At 36.6% G+C, this 21,971-nt stretch overlaps 1 protein-coding gene across 1 annotated transcript; it reads right to left on the reverse strand.

The window, feature by feature from the left end:
* Window positions 1–315: 315 nt before the first annotated feature.
* LOC122006253 lies at window positions 316–3,418 on the reverse strand. Its single transcript, XM_042561681.1, has 3 exons — window positions 2,551–3,418; window positions 1,336–1,504; window positions 316–997 (listed from the first exon to the last, which is right to left on the reverse strand). The coding sequence occupies exons 1-3, from the start codon at window positions 3,037–3,039 to the stop codon at window positions 510–512; spliced, it is 1,146 nt and encodes a 381-aa protein (XP_042417615.1). The 5' UTR covers window positions 3,040–3,418; the 3' UTR covers window positions 316–509.
* Window positions 3,419–21,971: the final 18,553 nt, after the last annotated feature.

The raw sequence follows: 21,971 nt of genomic DNA on the forward strand, positions 1-21,971 counted from the left end.
AGAGGATCCGCACTGACAAAATACAAGAAAATAAAAATAAAATACAATGAACAATTACACAAATGAAGTTTTTTTTTGATTATTTGTTGCTTGCTTTTCTTTGTTCAAGGTCGGATTTAGAACGCAACAACATTCACCCTAGAACCGCCCAAGAATCATGATCATATAGAAGCCTATACAAAGCCTTTAACTAATATCATTATATAAATTTAAATCTTTTCAATTCGATGAAAATTTCTCTAAATCTAACTTATTTACGAAGGTACCCAACAACAAATATTAGTGATCATGATTTCACACACTGAGAAAGACCAATTCAAGTAGATCGAGCTCCTCGATCTTGATTCAAACTAATAATGTTCATAAACTTTTGAAGCATGTATATCGATCTCTCCCTCAGGCTCAGCTAGCATTCGTCTCTTCCTCAAAATTGTCTCGCTTGCCTCTTCTCAATCCAACTTATTGCTAATTAATCTAAAAACGAATTAATCCACTACTCAAACTCAGACTCAGCTCATTGCCAAATCCACCACAAGCTCTTGCATCAGCAACCCAATGAGAACGCCCTCCAGACCCACCGCCACTTCCTCCTCCGCCGCCTCACATCTCAACCATCCATTCTCCCCCTCTTCTATCTCCCTCAGGCTCAGAGTCGTCGTTTCCCCATGGTAGTCGTCGGCGCCGCACCACCTCCCCCCTTCCATCCACTCCCTCGCTACCAAAATCAGTCGCCGTGCTTCCTCATCTTGTTGTTCTAGCCCCGCTGATCTCCGCCGCCGGCTGAACAAGCTGCAGACGAAGAAGTCCACCAGAAGTCTCTCCACGTTCTCGTCGAGCGAGCTGACCTGGCAGACGGAGGTAAAATGCTGCAGAAGCCTCCTCGCCTCCATGTCATCATCATTGCACGAGGCAAAGCAACGATCAAGGATCACCGGATTCGGATTCGGGAAGAGTTGGAGCCGCCCGATCCTTCGGAGCAGCTGCTGCGACTTTGTCCCTGCACGGAACCAATTATTGATTAATTTCACACTGAAATCCTTCAAATGCATTCATTATTCACCCACGTTGCAAACGCTACCCAATGACACTAATTCAACAGCCTCATTAATTCAGGTGCAGGAGGAACATGTGCAAAAGCCAAATTTAAAGAGTTATAGAATTTGGCAGGTGGCGTTAATTGTGTCGTCGAGATCGCACGCACAGACATGGTCGAGTAGATTCCGGCGGAAAACAAGAACCCAAATCGATTTTCACTTGTGCTAGCTAATTACAATCAATGCACTAATATAATAACAATTTTTTAAAAAAAAAATGAAAAAAGAATTAGATACATACTTTGCAGCTTCAATGGGGCGTGATGAAAGGAAGGCGATGATGCTTGATCCTCCTCTTCTTCTCCTTCGGAGGGGAATTCCATCACGGACAATGGGCTCAGTTGCTCCTTTTCCTCCTCCGACGAGCTGTGGCATTCCGGTGGCTCTTTGCGCTCTCCGTCCACGTCCGCCTTGTTTTATACGAATAATAATCAATCGCTCTTTCTCCGAGTTGACATTGAATAGTGCGATATAGCAAATATAATAATTAAATTAATAATAGGGCGGAAGCAGACAAATTAAAATTCAAAACGCACGAGATTTAGATCTAACTTTCATTCATTTTTTGGAAAATAAAACAGAATAGCATCGATTCGATCGAGAAGGAGTATTGGACCAATATGAAAATTTAAGGGGGCCGATCCATGGTTATAAATTAATATGACAAAACAACGTTAATATTTTCTAAATTGTCCGATGAAACCACAAGACCAGCCATTCGGAAGATGCTGCCAAATTTCTAATTACTTGGACAAGTACATACTTCACGTGTACAACCTCGCGGGTGTGCATCTGCTGATTGAATTCAAATACTGGAACAGAGTTCCAGGACCAGTACGGTGTGCTAAAACCCAGCCTATTCAAAAGTGATAAAGTTCACGGAACTCAATCGGCTTCCTCAGGTTGGTTCTTAAGTCAGTGATCTGGGATCTCTCGGGGTAGAACGATAGGTAAAGTACAGAGTGTTATGATATTAGATCGTGAGATTAAAGATCGATGTGTTTGAACATGTCTTTACTTATATCTTAGTCATGACACTAATGAGTAATAACTATTAGCAATTTACTTTATCTGATCTATTATATGATATATTAATAAAATTGAATAAGAAACAAAGATTGAAGAATTATTCTCTAATGTGATAGTTAATTTCAGTTTTTTAATTTACTCTCTCGCCACGAGACAGTCATGAAAAACTCCTCACGAATTTCATATTTTTTTAATAGAATTAATTACAGGATATAATGAAATAGATTAGAGAGTGATAAATTTATTATAATAAAATAAAAATTAATTTTCACGGTATTTATTATCCTTCCCACTTTTATTCACTTTGCATGACTTAGGAGCGTAATTATTTTTTACTATAATTAATTAAACAATTAATTAAGTGATATGAATAAATAAAAACTTCAGCACGTATATTATAGCCAGTAAATTGTGGCAAGTGTCTCACCTTTGCGGCCCCTGCCATGGGCGGGCTGTGGCATGGACTCGCTCGTGGGGACCCGTTCTTGATTTCGTCGGAGAGGAAGTCCCTGTCGGAGTCGGTCGTGACAGACCAGCTGCTGCAACTGCTAACCGCCGGAGATACTAAGCAGCAAGACTGCAGCACTTCGTCGTCGATGTCCTCCGACTCCGCTTCTGACTTCCCTCGCTTCCTCCAGAAGTGGATCTTCATACGCTTCGAGAAACTCCTGGAGAGGAGCCCGGCGCTGGAGGCCGAGGAGCCCGCGGTGTTAGATAAAGGCAGCATTTTGACGACGGAGGAGATCCTCGTTAGGGCGCTGGCTGAGAGCTTCCTCGACAGCCGCCTTCTTCCTCGCCCGAGTTCAGAGTCGATAAGACGCCGCACGGTGTCGGTGGCGTCGGGCTCGGCGCTGCAGGACTCGGAATCCCAATCCAGCTCCAGGAAATCCTTGAGCATTTGCGGTTTCCGCGCCATGGTTACAAATGGAAAGAAAAAAAAAAAAAAGGAGAGGATCGAATTATATGAGGAATTAGACGTACGGGCGCTTCCTTTGTATATATCAGGTGGGCATTAGCTAAGGAGATTTGGAAGTGGGATACGGAGGGAGTAAGCGAAAGAAGCTTATTTAAAGGGAGGAGTAGCGGTACTGGAAGAGGAAGGGGAGACGGAGCTTCGAGGAGATCTACAGACCGTGGACAAAACCGGGGAGACAACAGTGAGTAAAATAATGGAGATGAGTAGAAGGAATCCAGAGACAGAGAGCAGATGAAATGGCAGCGAGAGTAGGCACGCCGCTTCTACCCGATTTCCTCCCACTGCAGGGCAGGCCAGGCGAGGCGAGGCGAGGAGGTGTGTCTTTAAATGTAAGACATCTTCGCTTTGCGACTTCTCCATACCCATGTCCACAACCAAGTGCGGACCCTACTATTTCTGTCTAATACCGTAGTAGCAAAGGTTCGAGAGAGTATCCAGTATTGAGTGAGTTTTCGCGGGTACACTCCACGTGTGCTTGCGTTCGAGCTATTTGACCCCCGCGAAAAAAGAAAAAAAAAACAAAAAACAAAAATTGAGGACGAAAAATACAGGACGATTCGAAAAGATTTGAATTTGTCGCATGCGGAGGGGTGTCCGGAGGACGCGTGGGCAAATGACAGTGGCCCGACAGAAAAGGATCCTATGTTCTATGGCCCGCGCCGTCGGTGCGCATGCGAGATGCATCTTCCCTTCCCTCTGCGAGCTTTGGACGATCCAGATCTTTCTCGGGAAATGGGAATTGGAGGACGACCATTACGAGACGCCCGTCCGTCCGTGAAAAACGAGAGGAAGAGATGCTTTAATTGTGGGGAAAAATAAATCGATAACCCTCCCCGGATCCCTCTTCAAAATTGTCCCATTCCCATATTCATCGAAAGGGAATAAATTACACAGGTCATTCGGTCAGTCTAGCGGTATGGGAGAGACTTTAGCACAGTATAAAATCCTGCAATTTAAATCAGAAATTTATTATGATAACTCCTCGTACAAATATCAACACGGTTACTTCATGGAGAATTAGGATAGAAAAGATGCTTTAATAGTAGTAAAAAGTAATTATATTCATAGTTTTTACCCTCCATCCTCAAGTTAGGTTAAAAAATTGATGATGATGGGATTAGTTTATAATTAAATTTTAGGATGTTCAAATTTGTTTGATAAAATCAAGTTAAGTTGAGTCAAACTTAAAATAAATTAAAATTTTTAAATGATTATTTAAGTTTGACTTGGTTTATTTTTTATGAAATTGAGCTTATTTAAAACTTGACTTGAACTTGGTTCATTTAGATGTTATCGAGCTCTCAATTCAAGCTTAACTTGAGTTTGATTCGAAATTGATTCGAGCTTGATTCGTTTAGATATTATCGATCTCTCAATTCAAATTTATTTTATTGTTTAAAACTTTTAATTGTTTGATTGATTATTGAGTTTGATCATTCAAATTTATTTATTTATTTTATTTTATTATTTATTTAGCATATTGATAAAAGTTTTATTAATGAATATGATTCGTGAATATTATTTACAAACATTGTTCACGAACGTTAACGAGTTGAACACATATGTGTTCAAACATGTTTATTTAGTTTAACGAGTTGTTCAAACTTATTTATTCAATTGATCTTGTGTATAGTAAACGAACATAAACAATCTCTTACTAAGCCGAACACTAAGCTTGTTCATCAACGTTTGGTTCATTAATAGTCCTACCAATGGAGAAAACCTCCTTTACATACCACCTCTCATAACCTCCGCAATCATGAGGTGACAAAGAATGTCGGGTATCAGAATGTCGGGTACCTTTACATACCACCTCTCATCGTCCAAGAAATCTTTCGTACCGAGTGCACCCTTTTCGTAACTTATGCCATTAATACAGTGGTTGAAAGAATATGTTGTCACAATGTGTTGGTTGATAGAAAGTATAGAGTTACCTTCGAGGAAGGTTCCATTCAATGCTCATGTAATAACAAAAAAATATTATCTGACAAACGGTTGGTATTCTCTGACCATGTGGTCTCCTAAAGATGTCCTGATTGAATATTTAACCGACCAGGTGTATATATAAAAACAGAATACTAAGTATGGTAGGACGTTTGGCTCTTAGGGCTGCTAGGATATATGTTGTATAATGTCCTGTATATTGGTGCAATATCCCTAAGTCAAGGTTGACCTGGTTGACTAAGCTTGAGTTGGCTCAAACTTGAGTCTTGATGTTTGGGTTTCGATATTTGACAATACATGGAGATTGCAAATACAATCATCCGATTGGGGAGATTATTGATACAATTCCTCTCTGGTCAAGGACTGACCAATTAGATGTGAAGAAGAGTCAAGTATGTCAAAGAGTTGACCAGATACTTGACTGGGAAAGTCCTAACTAGAAATTAGGCAGGTGAAAGTCCTGGTGAGTGAAGCAGACAGTTGGGAAATCTAATGAGTGAAGCCAGGTGATAGACCTAGTGAGTGAAGCTAGGCAGTTGAAAAATCCTGATAAGTGAAGTCAGGTGAAAGATGTAGTGAGTAAAACTTGGTAGGTGAAAGTCCCGGTGAGTGAAGACAGGTAGTGGGAAAATCCTGGTGAGTGAAGCCAGGTGAAAACCCTAGTAAGTGAAGTCAGGTGAAAACCCTAGTGAGTGAAGTCAGGCAGATGGAAAGTCCTGGTGAGTGAAGCTAGGCAGATGGAAAACCCTAGTGAGTGAAGCTAGGCAGAAGGAAAGACCTGGTGAGTGAAGTCAGGCACGTGGAGATCCAAGTGGGTCAAGGTTGACTGGACACCTAGTGTTGGGAAGCCCAAGTAGGTCAAATGATTGACCAGATACTTGGCACGAGGAAATCCAAATGGGTCAAGGTTGACCCAACATATGGTGGAAGCCCAAGTGGGTCATGAAGTATCGGACACTTGGCACAAGACGGTAATTCCAAGTGGGTCAAGGTTGACCGGACACTTGGCACGAGGAGAAAAGTCCAAGTGAGTCAAAGGATTGACCGGACACTTGGTGAAGAAGTCACAGCAAGTCAAAGTTGACCAGATGCTAGGCAGAAGGAGTCCCAAAGTTGACCGAATGTTGGGTTTGAGAACCTTGGACTTGAGTTTAGGCAAGTCCAGGTCGGGGCAATCGATCAGCTGATCGATTGACCTAAGCCCAATCTATCAGCCGATCGATTAGGAGAGTGTTGCGACAAGCAGCGACCCAATCGATTGGCCGATCGATTGGGAGCAAATGTCGTGAGCACAGAGAGCTAGTCAATTGATTAGCCGATCGATTAGGCAACGCCAATCGATCAACCGATCGATTAGAGCTGGTTTTCTTGCACGATCGCAAGGAAGCTTGAATCGATTAGCTGATCGATTCAGGTCTTATTCCAGAGAGCACAGAGGAGCTCTGAATTGAACAGTCGATCGATTCAAGACTCCCCAATCGATTGGTCAATCAATTGGGTTGTGACTATTGCGAAGGAGGCGTCGAGTTTAAAGCCGTCTTCCTCGCAGCGACTCCGAATCTCTTCCTCTACACTTCTTGCGATCATTCTTACAGGTTCACGCCAGTTCTTGAAGCTTCTTGGAGCAAGGTGTTGCTGCACTTCCAAGGTCAAGAGGTGTTCCATATAAGAAGGAGAAGCAAGCTAGAGTTTCCCCATTTGTGTAAATCTTGTAAGATTTATTATTGTATAAGCTTGTTTTTCTTTCTTCTTGTATTGAGAGGTTGTACAAGGCTTCTCCGCCTTCAGTAGTTACCGTAAATGAGTGTTTTCATAGTGGATGAGTAAGTGAGGGTCGGATCCTTAGATTCGTTACCTCTTATTGAGGTGGATACCAAGTAAATCCTAGCATTAACATTGCTTGAGTGTTTTCCGATGCATATCATCATCACGAAGCAAGCAAACGAAGCGTGACGAGCTATTCACCTCCCTCTCTAACTACAAATCGACCCTAACATTGTAACTCTGATTAACTTTATAATCGGCTACCTATATGTAGGACGGGGGAATGAACAGTGAAAGCTCATATGTTTGACCGACTACATATTAAGTTGTACTATAAGAGTTAAAGCTTGAATTTCCAGGACTCGACCGAACATATTCCCTGCCGGTCCTGTAGAAGGCCAATCCTCCCTTAAACCCGAGCGGATAATGGATGGTCGGATATACACTGAGTACCTTGGCACAGGAGTAAAATGCTAGGTCCTTCAGATCTGGCCGAGCTAGGGCCGATCGCCGGTCGTCCTTGGATTGGGACCTTAACACTAGGCGAGGAGCAAAAGAGGGTAGCTACCACCTCTCGTTGACTTTGACTGTCATGTCACCTTAACTTTGACCTCCACATTGTTGGTGCGGGAAGTATCCGACGATCGAACTTGTGTTTTTATTATGTCAAAGGATCCAAAGTTAAGTTGTCTTGTTATCTAACAAGGTTTATTGAGCTTGCAGGAAAGTCCTAAGTTGTCTTAGGCAAAATTCCTAGTGGATTCTAGGTAGGTGGAAAATCCTAGGGGGTGGTAACCCTAGGCTGAGAAAAACCCTAGGGGTGATAACCCTAGGTCCTAGGGGGTGGTAGCCCTAGGCTGAGGAAAACCCTATGGGATGGTAACCTTAGGTAGAAAGTCTAATTGGTTTGGAGGACCGATCTGACAACAGGTAAACTCTCCTAAGAGGAGTAGGTAAGGACGCGTTCCCCGAAGAGGAAACAGTAGGCGTCGGTTCGACTTAGAGTTTCGACGAAACTCAAAGTCAGAACTGGACAGTCAAAAACTGTCATAATTTCATATTATATGCATATTATTTTTGTCTAGACTAACTTTGTTTTGCAGAAAATAAGGGCTGGAGAAAGTTGGTCCAGGCGCCCCGAGCTGGTTCGGGCGCCCGGAGTCGGTCCAGGCGCCCAGAACCCAAAAGTTATCGTCAAGCTGATGTGGTGCACGCGGAGTGGCCGAGCTAGATGGTCCAGGAGCCCGAAGGGGTTCCAAGCGCTCGAAACAGCCTATAAAAGTAGCCTCGACCAGAAGCTTCAAGACAACACAACGAACGACTTTCACTTCTTCGAGCTGCTCAAAAAACGCCTGCTCGACGCTCAAAAGCTGCTCCAACAACTATCGCGCTGAAGATCTATATTTCTGAGTTGTTGGTATTATTTAAAGTTTTAAATTACTTGTAATCAATTATTGTACTTGTACTTATTTCGATTGACTAGTGATTGTCCATCGAAAGCACTCTTACATCGAAAGCACTCTTACATCGAAAGCCTTTGAGTATGAGTCGCCACAGGCTCCGAACCAAGTAAATCTTGGTGTTTGCATTGTTTGTTTTATTTTCCGCTGTGTGTTTTACTCTAAATAAATAAATTAGCCATGAACGCTATTTATCCCCCCTAGTGTTTTACGATCCTACACACAGCACCCTGGGGGTCCACATTTAACACCCCATATTACTCATCATAGACGCCCTTCATAATTCATCCAATTGTAGCAAAAGGTGGAATCCGCCACCTCAGCATTCCCTCACGGTCGGTCGCACAACCATTTGTGAGGAGGTAAATCAGGAAGCTATAGTTAACTAGTGCAGGGAGGACTTTTTTTTTGATTTTACCGAGATTCAAACCCTTACATTATGATAGTAACTCTATCCCACAGTAACAAACTCAACTCTATCCCGAGACCTTCATAATTCATTCAAGATTATAGGAAAAGAGATAAATCATCAGATGCATGCGCATATTAATATGGCAAAAGGTGATTCGCTCGCCTCTAGCGTCCTCACCAATCCGTCCTTAGGCTAACACAAAGGAGATAAATCACAGGTGGTTACTAGCCATTAGTGTAGTGGTCAAAGTATGAGAAAAGACATGCTCAAATACGTCAAGTTTCGACCTCATAATATAATGTTGTAATATCCTATGTCTTATCCACTGTACTGCCCCGAGGGGGACTACATGCGTATATTAATGTGTCAAAAAGTGATTCGCTCATCCAGTGCCTCAGACAACCAGTTCCTAGGTCAATACGAAGGAAGTAAATAATGAATAACTATTAGCTATTAATATAGTGACAAGACATGAAAAAATGCATGTTCAATTATATCAAATTTTAACCTTATAATTTAATATCATAATACTCTATATTCTAATCATCGTACCATCACGAGAGATAAACGACGTGCATATATTAATAGTGGCAAAAGATGAATACGCTTACCCTCAGCGCTCCCATCAATCCGTACCAGGACCAACACGGAGGAGATAAATCACAGACAGTTACTAACTTTTGGAATAATGATCAGTACATATGAAAAATATTATCCTGATGTTATCGAGATTCCAATCTTAAATATCATGATGATAATAATTTATGTGATAATATTTTATGTGTTAGCTAGTAGACCCTCCGTGCACATACTAATGAACTCGCTGGAAGTAGTTTTAATACGTAGAGTTTTAGCAAATTGCTAAAACTATTAAATAAAAAGTACAAATAAATAGGTAAAAACCTGCTCGTATGATTAATGCAACATAAAAATAAAAAAAAAAAGTGTAAACAAAAAGGATGTACTTCCAAAATTTGTAATAGGTATTGATCGGTAATGAAAATTATAAATTATTGCACGCTCAACTAGTCACGCAATAATTAATAAATTGGGTGTTCACCGCAGGATGAGTCAAATTACCAACCAGTGGCATACAATGGCTTGACCTATTAATAGACTCGAGCATATACTTCAAAAAATTTCAACTCTTAATCTTAACTTTAAAAGTCAATTATAATTCATGATTCAAAATTATGGATATTATCATTAAGGTCATGCATGATTCAACAGTTTATGATTATTATTTATATTTTATTATTTTTTTTTTAAAAAAATGCATAAACTAAATGAGTTATTTTATAAATAAAAAATTGAGTATGATAGAAAAATAAAATAGTTTCATATTGAAAAATTCAAACCGAATAAATTGGTTTATAAAGAATCACATCATTAAATATTATGGAATAAAATAAATTTATTTTAAGCAAAGCCTTTATTTGTATTTTACAAAGTTACTTAACATTCAAGAATTTACATTTCTAATTTTATATATTTTATTTATATGCTTTTTTCTTACAAAAGAGACGCCAAAAAATTTATTCTTTATTATTTTTTCCAATCCATCTATCCGGTCTAGCAAAGCATTTCTATCTCTTTTTCTAGCATTCCTCTCTAATTTAAAATTTTTATGCCCTATGTCGTCACATCCTCCCTTGGATATCATGCTTTGATAATTATTTTTATCCTCACTATAATAATTATCATAAACCACTTGAACTTTACTTGATACTAATTATTTTCAAATTATATCTTTTCATTGAATTTGCATGTCTATATAATTTCATCGTTGGATAAATTATATTCTTTAATAAATTATTGTTGAAAATATAATTCAAGTTAAATGATCTTTGTAAACTAAATAAGATAGATGTTGGATAAATAGAAATAATATAATAAGACTAAACAGCGATCTACTAAAAGAGCTGAATGAGATGAACAAATTAAATGAGTTGAAAGTGAAATAGTCACATATTGAAAATTTTAAAGCAAATGAATTAAAAAAAATTAACTCTAAAATAAAGGTAGGATAGTCCCACATTAGAAAATTTACGACACATAAATTGGTGTATATTAAATCACATTGTTAAGTCTATTAAAATACTATGAATATTATTGAATAAGAAGACTTTAAAAAAAAATCATCTATGATTAATTTTGGATTGGAATCGTAATAGGCGGTCTGTCTAGATGGATCATTTTAGCTTGTTGACCTAGTTATGATTTTGGATGGCTAATTATGGTTACAGCCTGTTGACCTAATCATGTTTCTAGGGCAAGCCTTTGATTAGTCTAAATAGCAGTTGACCAGGCATAGCCGAGATAAAATTCAATCAGTAAAACAAATGTACCAAGACAAATTGGAGTATGTGAGAACGTGTTTTTTTTTTCTCTTCTTTTTCTTCTAACCTATATTTATAAACATACATAACATATGAATAACATTATATAAGATTTAATTAATTTTTTAATAATATTTTAATACATTTAAAAAAGTCAAAATAAATAATAGATAGCAGATTTGAACTCCTTACAACATCAAAAATCTACTGGAGCTGAAATGAGTGTAATCGAAGCTCTCTAGATCCATCAATAGATTTCGATCAAAATCCACTAATGGACCTAGAGATATCAGATTGCATCTATTTGAGTTCCTATGAATTTCTAGAATTGCAAGGAGTTTAAATATGTTATCCATTATTTATTTCGACTTTTCAGAAGTATTAACATGTAACAAGGAAGAATCTTCAAAAATTTTCATGTTGGGCCTGATATGAGATCTCTAGGTCAATCAGTGAGTTTTGATCAAAATCCACTTATGGACCTAGAAAGCTCCGATTACACTTATTTTAGTTCCAATGGATTTCTAAGGTTGCAAAGAGTTCAAATATGCTATCCATTATTTATTTTAATTTTTCGGAGGTTTTAAAAGGTAATAAACAATAATCGTTAAAAATATTCATATTGGACTTGATATCATTCCATATCAGGGCCACGTTGGGCAATATAGTTTTCTATTGCCATGTATAAAAAAAATAAAGATAAATAGAACAGACTTGCTTGTCAACAATTGCTCCAAGTTGACTTCCTCGAAAATGACTATAGAAATATTGCTTAGACTCCTCTCTAGAAACCTTTTCAATAGTTCCTTCAACTCTAACTTGCAAATATGATAAACAACTTGTGAAATGAATCCAACCAGATGAAGTGTCTCCTTTTCAATAAAAATATTTTTTCCAGCAAAACATCATATTTTCAAACTGCATATAGATAATACTTGAATTTATAGTTGACTAAGGAAAGTATGTCTATGCTCTAATTCTGTAGTAACTAAATGCCAAGTTCAAAAAGCAAGAATCACATCAACAAAAGTAATGTCTAAAAAAATCTCTTCACCAAAGCAATATATAGGAGTCTACCTTATGTAATTACAGTTTAGAGTTATGTGGCCCTGATATAATTTAATATCAGGCCCAATGTGGGCTTAATATGAATTAGTTTATATTTTAGTTGATTTTTCCGATAATATTTCAATACATTTAGAGATGTCGAAATATGTAATGGACAGCACCGTTGGACTCTTTGTAACCTCTGAAATCCATAGGAATTGAAATGGATGCAATTGGAACTCTCTAGATCCATCAGTGAGTTTCGATCAAAATCCATTAATGGACTTAGAGTGCTCCGATTACACTTATTTTAGTTCCAATGAATTTCTAAGGTTGCAAGGAGTTCAAATATGCTATCTATTATTTATTTCAACTTTTTGGAGGTTTTAAAATGTAATAAACAAGAATCATTAAAAATATCTATATTGGACCTGATATTATTCCATATCAGGCCCACGTTGGGAAATATAGTTTTCTATTGCCATGCATGAAAAAAATAAAGATAAATAGAATAGACTTGCTTGTCAACAATTGCTCCAAGTTGACTTCCTCGAAAACGACTATAGAAATATTGCTTGGACTCCTCTCTAGAAACCTTTTCAACAGTCCATTCAACTCTAACCTGCAAATATGATAAACAACTTGTGAAATGTGTTGGTGCGGGAAGCATCCGACGATCGAACTCGTGTTTTGATAATGGCAAGGATTCAAAGTTAAGGTGTTTTGTAATCTAACAAGTCTGTTTGAGTATTTCAGGAAAGTCCTAGCTGCGGTTAGGCAAAGGAAAAACCCTAGGGGGTGGTAACCCTAGGTCATAGGGAGTGGTAACCCTATGCGGAAAGTCTTGGCAGGTCGATGGCTTCAGGCAAAAGTCCTAGGGGGTGGTAACCCTAGGTGGAAAGTCCTGGTGTCGCGAACCAGGTGAAAGATTGGACTAGCCGGGAAGCGGATGTCCAGCAGAAAGTCCGGAAGCGTCGAGTGCTGAGCAAAAGTCCAGTCGATCTGGAGGATCGCACTGGCAACAGGTAAATCTCCTGAGTGGAGTAGGTGAGGACGCGTTCCCCGTAGAGGGAACAGTAGGCGTCGGGTCGACCTAGGGTTTCCGGTCGGAAATCCGAAGTCCGGAGACTGTCATAATATTCGTTATCATATTCATGCTGCTGGTTATGCTAACTTTGTGTTGCAGGATAGTTGTTTGGACTAACATGTCTTGCAGGTACAAAATAATGAAGTTTTCCCTCGGATGAACAGTGTCCGAGGCGCCTCCATGGAGCTTGGAGGCGCCTCGGGTGCATCAATGGAGGCGCCTTGAAGGGAGTATAAGGCGCCTTGGAAGGCGCCTTGAGTAGGGTTTAAGGCGCCTTAAGAAGATGAAGTTCGACTAGATCAAGCTTGATCCACGCGGAAGACTCGGCAGCATGGAGGCGCCTTGAACAACCTTCAAGGCGCCTTGAACACCCTTTATAAGGGGGTTTTGACCAGCACTTCAGATCATCAAGTTCCAGGCTTTCTTTCTTCAACGTGCTGCTAACAAAATCATTCCGAAGTGCTGCTGCAACATTCCGACGACCCGGAGCTCTGTTTTCTTCTTCTTTAAGTTGTTGGTACAAAGTTATTTTAATACTTTGATTGTAATTGTAATTCTTATCGAGCTTATAGTTGTTGCCCACCGGAAGCGATCAAGGATCGCGGGCCTTCGAGTAGGAGTCGCCTTAGGCTCCGAACGAAATAAATCCCTTTGTGTCTTTGTGTTTATTCTATTCCGCTGCGTTTTTAATTACTCCGATAGTTTTCCGATAATCGAACGAAATAGCCACGAGCGCTATTCACCCTCCCCTCTAGCGCTTCTCGATCCAACAATTGGTATCAGAGCGGGGTTGTTTTGAATTGGTGCAACCACCATTCAATACATTTTTTTTCGTGGTATTTTTTTGTTCTTCTTTCGGAGTCAATTAGAAATTAGCTTAGTTGCTAAAATTCTAATTCTTTTCAAAATCGGTGTTGTTCAAAGTTGGTCAATACCACTTGAGTTCGTTTTTTTTTCTTCCTCCTGCACTACTAATCCAAGACTCAGTCTTGGAATAGATCTTCTTGTTTTTGTTTTTGTTTCAGAACTAAATGGCCCAACAAGAAGGATATAGCACTGTTCGTCCCCCACTATTCTCTGAAGAAGACTTTGGGTATTGGAAGGGGCGAATGGAGATATATCTTAAAACCCAGTTCGACACTTGGATGATAGTCAAGACGCGACTACAATTACCAACGGATGAAGACGGCAAGGCTACATCTTGCGAAAAGTGGGAACCAACCCTTATCAAAAAGGTAGAAGCCGATGCCAAAGCTACCTGCACCCTCCAGTGCGGTCTTACCAAGGAAGAACTCAACAGAGTCGGTCCATTATCTTCCGCAAAGGAGCTGTGGGAAAAATTGATCGAACTTCACGAGGGTACCTCGGAAACCAAGGTAAGTAAGCGTGATTTGTTACTTAATAAACTATACAATTTAAAAATGCAGGAAGGCGAGACGACGAGTTCACTACACGCAAGAATCCAAGATATCCTTAACTCCCTTCACGGAATCGGGCAGAAGGTAGAAAATAGGGATATCATAAGGTATGCTCTTAATTCATTTCCTAGGAGCACATTGTGGGCATCAATCGTAGATGCCTACAAAGTCTCCAAGGATTTGTCTTCCTTAAAATTAGATGAATTGTTTAGTGAATTTGAACTTCATGAACAAACTAATGCACAGCCGACCGAGAAGGGTATTGCTTTGGTTGCAGGTACTAGTCGAACACGGGAACCAAGAGTACGACGAAAAATTGAACCGAAATCAGAAGACGAACCCGACTCAGAAGACTCAGAAGACGAACTGACCAGGGAACTAGTGAACCTCGTGAAGAAGCTCTACAAGAAGAAGAAGGGCTTCAACAAGAAAGATTTGAAGAAGGCAGTTCAATCCAAGGAGGCCCAACCGAGCTCGAAGGTAAAGTTTGAAGTCACCTGCTACGGGTGTAACCAGAAGGGGCACATCAAAGCCAACTGCCCCAACCAAAAGGAAGCCAAAAAGCAAAGAAGAAAGAAGGTCCTGAAGGCAACCTGGGACGAATCTTCTTCGGAGGACGACGACGACGAACTCGATCAGACGAGTTTACTCGCTCTGATGGCCCGGGACCAGATCGTCGAGAGCGAGAGCGAGTCAGAGGCCGAGTCCGAGCAAAGCCACGGATCCGCATCCGTTTCCGAAGGGCCAGACTCCATTGTAAATATTCTAAGGCTTAATAATTTAGTCAATTATTTATTACGCAAGTTGGCTAAGTCAAACCTTAGGATTAAATCACTTCTAAAGGAAGTAGCCGTCCTTAAAGAAGTGACTAACACTAAATCCTTACCTGATCAAGTTCAGACTGGAAATTCAACTCAAGTTCAAAAACTTGAGGAAGAAAATTCTAGTTTGAAAAATCAGGTAAAAGATTTAAAAAATACCTTAGAACGGTTTTCTTTGGGCTCCAAGAATCTGGACCTAATTCTTGGGACACAAAGATCCGTTTACAATAGAACTGGGCTAGGATATAAAAGTAAATATAAATCTTATTTATCCTTAATAAACAAATAAAGTAGTAAATCAGTCCAAGCATGGGTCCCCAAGTCCAAATTGATTCATCAAGTTGGACTTGGCCAATACTGGGTTCCGAAGGATCAAATATACTACCTCGATATACCATATTGAGGCCATGATCCAGGGGGAGCAAAAAGAAAAACGATCTTAAAAATTTAAAATTTAAAATTCTAAAAATCAAATTAAAAATTCGAAATTAAATTAAAAATTTGAAATTAACTTATAAATTCAAATCAAAACTCAAAATTCAAAATCAAATTAAAAATTTGAAATTAACTTATAAATTCAAAATTTAAAATTCTAAAAATCAAATTAAAAATTCGAAATTAACTTATAAATTCAAATCAAAACTCAAAATTCAAAATCAAATTAAAAATTCGAAATTGAATTAAAAATTTGAAATTAACTTATAAATTCAAAATTTAAAATTCTAAAAATCAAATTAAAAATTCGAAATTAACTTATAAATTCAAATCAAAACTCAAAATTCAAAATCAAATTAAAAATTCGAAATTGAATTAAAAATTCAAAATTAACTTATAAATTCAAAATTTAAAATTTTAAAAATCAAATTAAAAATTCAAAATTAACTTATATATTCAAATCAAAACTCAAAATTCAAAATCAAATTAAAAATTCAAAATATAGATGGAGGATCCAGACTAGCTGGCACCCCTAACTGAACTACCCGACAGGGTAATTGAATCTAATCTACCCGAAATGGGTAAAACAAGAGTAGATTACCCGGCAGGGTAATTAAGGTTAGATTAAAACGAGCTAGGTTTAACTTGACCCACAGTACTGGTAAAGTTTTTGGATGATAGTACGTTAGGGAAGCTTGGACATCGCATGTCTAGGAAGATATGGTTTCGACCTGGTGCATTTGGCCAAGTGGAACTGACCGAAGCTACCCTTAAATGGATCCTAACTAGTTAGACCAAGGATTAGTATTAAGTTGAATGGGTAGGACTATTTGGGAAACCTCGAAGGCATGGTTACTTTAATGAGTTCCTTGTGAATCACCATAGCCCAGAAGTTTATCCAAAGAATGCTTACTTGTTGAACCCAAAGCTAAACCTGAATCTAACACAAAGTTAAACCAGACCCTTAAATTCAACAATAATTCATCTCACAACAATTATAGGGTTCCCTGATTGACAATTTAGAACGGGTGAGATAACTAAGAAATTAAATTGACTTAAACTCAAATCAAGTTAATCAACAATTAAATTATCTTTAAAACTAAATTTCAAAATTATTTTAAACCTAAATTTCAAAATTCTTTTAAAACTCAATTTCAAAACTAAATTTCAAAATTATTTTAAAACTCAATTTCAAAATTATTTTAAAACTTAAATTTCAAAATTATTTTAAAACTAAATTTCAAAATTATTTTAAAACTCAATTTCAAAACTAAATTTCAAAATTATTTTAAAACTCAATTTCAAAACTCAATTTCAAAATTATTTTAAAACTCAATTTCAAAACTTAAATTTCAAAATTATTTTAAAACTCAATTTTAAAACTTAAATTTCAAAATTATTTTAAAACTTAAATTTCGAAATTATTTTAAAACTCAAATTCAAAATTATTTTAAAACTAAATTTCAAAATTATTTTAAAACTTAAATTTCAAAATTATTTTAAAACTCAATTTCAAAATTATTTTAAAACTAAATTTCAAAATTATTTTAAAACTAAATATCAAAATTATTTTAAAACTCAAATTTCAAAATTATTTTAAAACTAAATTTCAAAATTATTTTAAAACTAAATTTAAAAATTATTTTAAAACTCAATTTCAAAACTTAAATTTCAAAATTATTTTAAAACTCAATTTCAAAACTTAAATTTCAAAATTATTTTACAACTTAAATTTCAAAACTATTTTAAAACTAAATTTCAAAATTATTTTAAAACTCAAATTTCAAAATTATTTTAAAACTAAATTTATTTTGAAACTAAATTTCAAAATTATTTTAAAACTCAAATTTCAAAATTATTTTAAAACTAAATTTCAAAATTATTTTAAAACTCAAATTTCAAAATTATTTTAAAACTAAATTTCAAAATTATTTTAAAACTCAATTTCAAAATTATTTTAAAAATTAAATTTCAAAATTATTTTAAAACTCAATTTCAAAATTATTTTAAAACTTAAATTTCAAAATTATTTTAAAACTTAAATTTCAAAATTATTTTAAAACTCAATTTCAAAATTATTTTTCAACTCAATTTCAAAATTATTTTAAAACTCAAGTTCAAAATTATTTTAAAACTCAATTTCAAAATTATTTTAAAACTCAAACTTCAGAATTTATTTTAAAATCAATTTCAAAACTCAATTTCAAAATTAATTAAAATTAAACTTATTTCAAAATTAACTGTTAAATCTTTTCAAAACATTAATTAAAAATAACCATAGGTTTACGTGTTTGTTAAATTACTTCGAATACAATTGAGTAAGATAGAAAATCTAAGGAGTCTACTTCAATTAAGCTATTGTTAAATCCATTAAAAACCAATTCAAACTACTTCATGTGTAGGAATTGGATCAATGGATGTTGGATAGTGGATGCTCCAGACATATGACTGGAGATAAGTTGGAGTTTACTAAACTCAAGTACAAGAAGTTAGGATCAGTTGCATTCGGCAACGACGGTAAACTTAAAGTAATCGGAAAAGGTAATATTGAACTTAGTTCCGATTTCATTATTCGAAATGTTTTATTGGTTGAAAATTTTAACTTTAATTTACTAAGTATAAGTCAATTATGTGACAACGGATATCTAGTCAATTTTGATAAATCTGGATATCTAGTTAAAAACATCGAAAACCCTGAAATTAGACTTAAGGGACTTAGGAAGGATAACATCTACACAATTGACTTATCAATATCCTCAATAAAGTGTCTCTTGACACAACAAGAGGAAACCCAACTGTGGCACAGAAGACTGGGTCACACGCACACTAGACTCATTTCAAAAATGAGTCAAAATGGTCTAGTTAGAGGTTTGCCCAAATTAAAATTTATTGAAAACTCAATTTGTGATGCGTGTCAAAAAGGAAAACAAATCAAGTCAACCCACAAGTTAACCAACCTAGAAAGAACTAACACCGTACTTGAGCTCCTTCACCTTGACCTATTTGATTCACATGGAGCCAAATCACTATGCAAGAACCAATATTGCTTAGTAATAATTGATGACTACTCTAGGTACACATGGGTAAAATTCCTAAAAACAAAAGATGAAACCTATGAAATATTTGTTAATTTTTGTAAATTAATGGAAAATGAAAAAGATACTAAAATCAAAAGAATAAGAAGTGATCACGGGGAGTTTGAAAATCATAGGTTTACCCAATTTTGTAAAATAAATGGATACCAACATGAATTTTCATGCCCTAGAACCCCCCAACAAAATGGTCTAGTGGAACGTAAAAATAGAACACTACAAGAAGCCGCTAGCACTATGCTAAACGAATATAATTTGAACCATCAATTTTGGGCTGAAGCAATAAATACTGCAAATTATATTCAAAACAGAATTTTAATTAACAAACTTCACAATAAAACACCTTATGAACTTTATTACCATAAAATTCTCAATCTAAACTATCTAAAAGTATTTGAGTGTAAAGTTCACATTTTAAATACTAAAGATTACTTAGGAAAATTTACACCCAAGTCTAACCAAGGAATATTTTTAGGATACTCCTCTACCAGTAGGGCCTTTAGAGTATATAATCATAATACCTTGAAAGTTGAAGAAACAACTAATGTAATATTTGATGAAGAAAATAACCTATCCAATATAAATGAAAATATTGACATCACCCCAAGAGCTATAGAAGACGATGAAATCCAACCTAACCTTAATGAGTCAGAAGAACCAGTTTCTGACCCACAGCTGAGACCAACTAGACTAAGTACCTCTCACTCACCTGACCAAATTTTGGGTGACCCAAACCTAGGAGTCAGAACTAGATCATCCTATAGAAACCTTAGTCAGATTGCCCTTATTTCTAAAATTGAACCTAAGACTATAGAAGAAGCCCTACCTGACCCAGACTGGATCATTGCAATGCAGGAAGAATTAGCACAATTTGAGAGAAACCAAGTCTGGGACCTTGTACCTAAACCTATAGATAAATCAATAATAGACACCAAATGGATTTTTAGGAACAAGTTGGATGATCACGGTGATATAATATGAAACAAAGCTAGGCTAGCAGCCAAAGGGTTTAGTCAAGTCGAAGTCTTAGACTATGATGAAACCTATGCTCCGGTAGCTAGACTCGAGTCCATTAGGATGTTATTAGCCTATGCAGCAAATAAAGGGTTTAAGTTGTACCAAATGGACGTTAAGTCAGCCTTTTTAAATGGATTTATCAAGGAAGAGGTCTACGTAAGCCAACCTCCAGGATTTGAAGACATAGACTACCCAAACCATGTATTTAAACTAAAAAAGGCGTTATATGGACTAAAACAAGCCCCTAGAGCATGGTATGAAAGATTATCTAACTACTTAATATCCAAAGACTTTAACCAAGGACAAATAGATCCGACCTTGTTCGTAAAAACTATAGAAAAAGATATCTTTATAGCCCAAATCTATGTTGACGACATAATTTTTGGCTCAACTAACTCTAAATTCTTAAAAGAATTTGTTAAATTAATGGAAAATGAATTTGAAATGAGTATGGTTGGGGAACTCAACTTTTTCTTAGGCTTACAAATAAAACAAACCAAAGATGGAATCTACATTTATCAAACTAAATATGCTAAAGAGTTAATTAAAAAATTCAGCATGGAAAATTTAAAAATTATAAATACTCCAATGGCAACCAACATTAACATTGACTCTGGCCCTGAAGGGAAACCAGTGGATCCAAAATACTATAGGAGTGCCATAGGTAGCTTACTTTACCTAACTGCAAGCCGACCCGACATATTGTTTGCAGTAGGTATGTGCGCAAGATACCAATCCTGTGCAAAAGAGTCACACCTAACATATGTTAAAAGAATACTTAGGTATATTAAAGGAACTCTAAATGTAGGACTTTGGTACCCAAGAACTTGCACCTTTGACCTTTATGGCTATTCTGATTCGGACTATGCCGGGTGCAAATTAGATAGAAAAAGTACAAGTGGTAGCTGCCAGATTCTAGGTCAGTGCCTAGTAAGTTGGTCAAGCAGAAAGCAACATTGTGTTGCTCTGTCCACTACAGAAGCTGAATACATAACTCTAGGATAATGTGCATCTCAATTGTTATGGATGATGCATACATTAAAAAACTATCAACTAGAATATAAAAATACAAAACTCTTTATTGATAATATCAGCTCAATTAATCTGACCAAGAATCCTATTCACCATTCTAGGACTAATCACATAGAGGTAAAACACCACTTTGTAAGGGATCACGTAGCTAAAGGTGAAATTGCACTCAACCATGTTGAGTCTAAATCAAACCTAGCTGACATCTTTACAAAACCCTTACCTGAACTTGAGTTCAGTGCACTAAGAAGGCAAATAGGAATGTGTTGGGTAGAGTAGGTGTCTCATTTTGTTATCTCGTTTTATTTCAACTTCTAGGAAAAATAGCTATCAAAATTCCACTTTATTAGATTTTTCAAAAGTTGGACTTAGCCTAAGCTTTCCCCCTAGAAATCATGTTCCCCTAGACTTAAGCCAGCGCATCTCACAAACACATAGGTATACCTTGATTGTGACTGAAAGACATAGAACGGTGTGAGATGCATAGGGTACAGCCTGGACTCAAGAATGCTTATATCTGTGCATCAATGTGAGTCTGGGCGTTAAATACGCAATATACATCAATCAAGTTAAGTCTTCCCGCTCTAGTCAAATCTATCTGGACCAAATTGACTTAACTTGACTAACCATGTGAAAGTTGTTGCCCTGTAGGCAATCAGCAAGTAGCAAAAGGTTAGACAGTTGGTGAAGGATACTCAGTTTTCTGGTTAAGCATGTTTTTTGATCTTTAGGGCTCTGATACCTCTTAAAGTCAATCTATTATACTTGACTCATGCTTGGACTTAAGGACCAACTGACTTCCTAAACCAAATTTTTTAGCTACTTTGCTCCCTCCCAGCCATAAAATTTAATAAGTATTGTTTAAAATTAAGTACCAATCTTTAGTTTCAAAATTTAAAACTTGGCTTACTTTGAATTCTAACTTTGTAAATTTCTAAGTAAAGCACAGTTTTGCAAAATTTAACTCATTGTTTTCAAAAATTAAAAAGAAATGAGAGTTATAAACT

The sequence above is a fragment of the Zingiber officinale genome, chromosome 7B, assembly GCF_018446385.1.
Source record: "Zingiber officinale cultivar Zhangliang chromosome 7B, Zo_v1.1, whole genome shotgun sequence".
Taxonomy (NCBI): Eukaryota; Viridiplantae; Streptophyta; class Magnoliopsida; order Zingiberales; family Zingiberaceae; genus Zingiber; species Zingiber officinale.

Coding starts and splice junctions, on each gene's coding strand:
- LOC122006253 (XM_042561681.1), bottom strand. CDS start 3,039: ATGGCGCGGAAACCGCAAATGCTCAAGGATTTCCTGGAGCTGGATTGG. Junction 1,505..2,550: donor CCATGGCAGGGGCCGCAAAG/GTGAGACACTTG, acceptor GTATAAAACAAG/GCGGACGTGGACGGAGAGCG. Junction 998..1,335: donor CGCCCCATTGAAGCTGCAAA/GTATGTATCTAA, acceptor GGTTCCGTGCAG/GGACAAAGTCGCAGCAGCTG.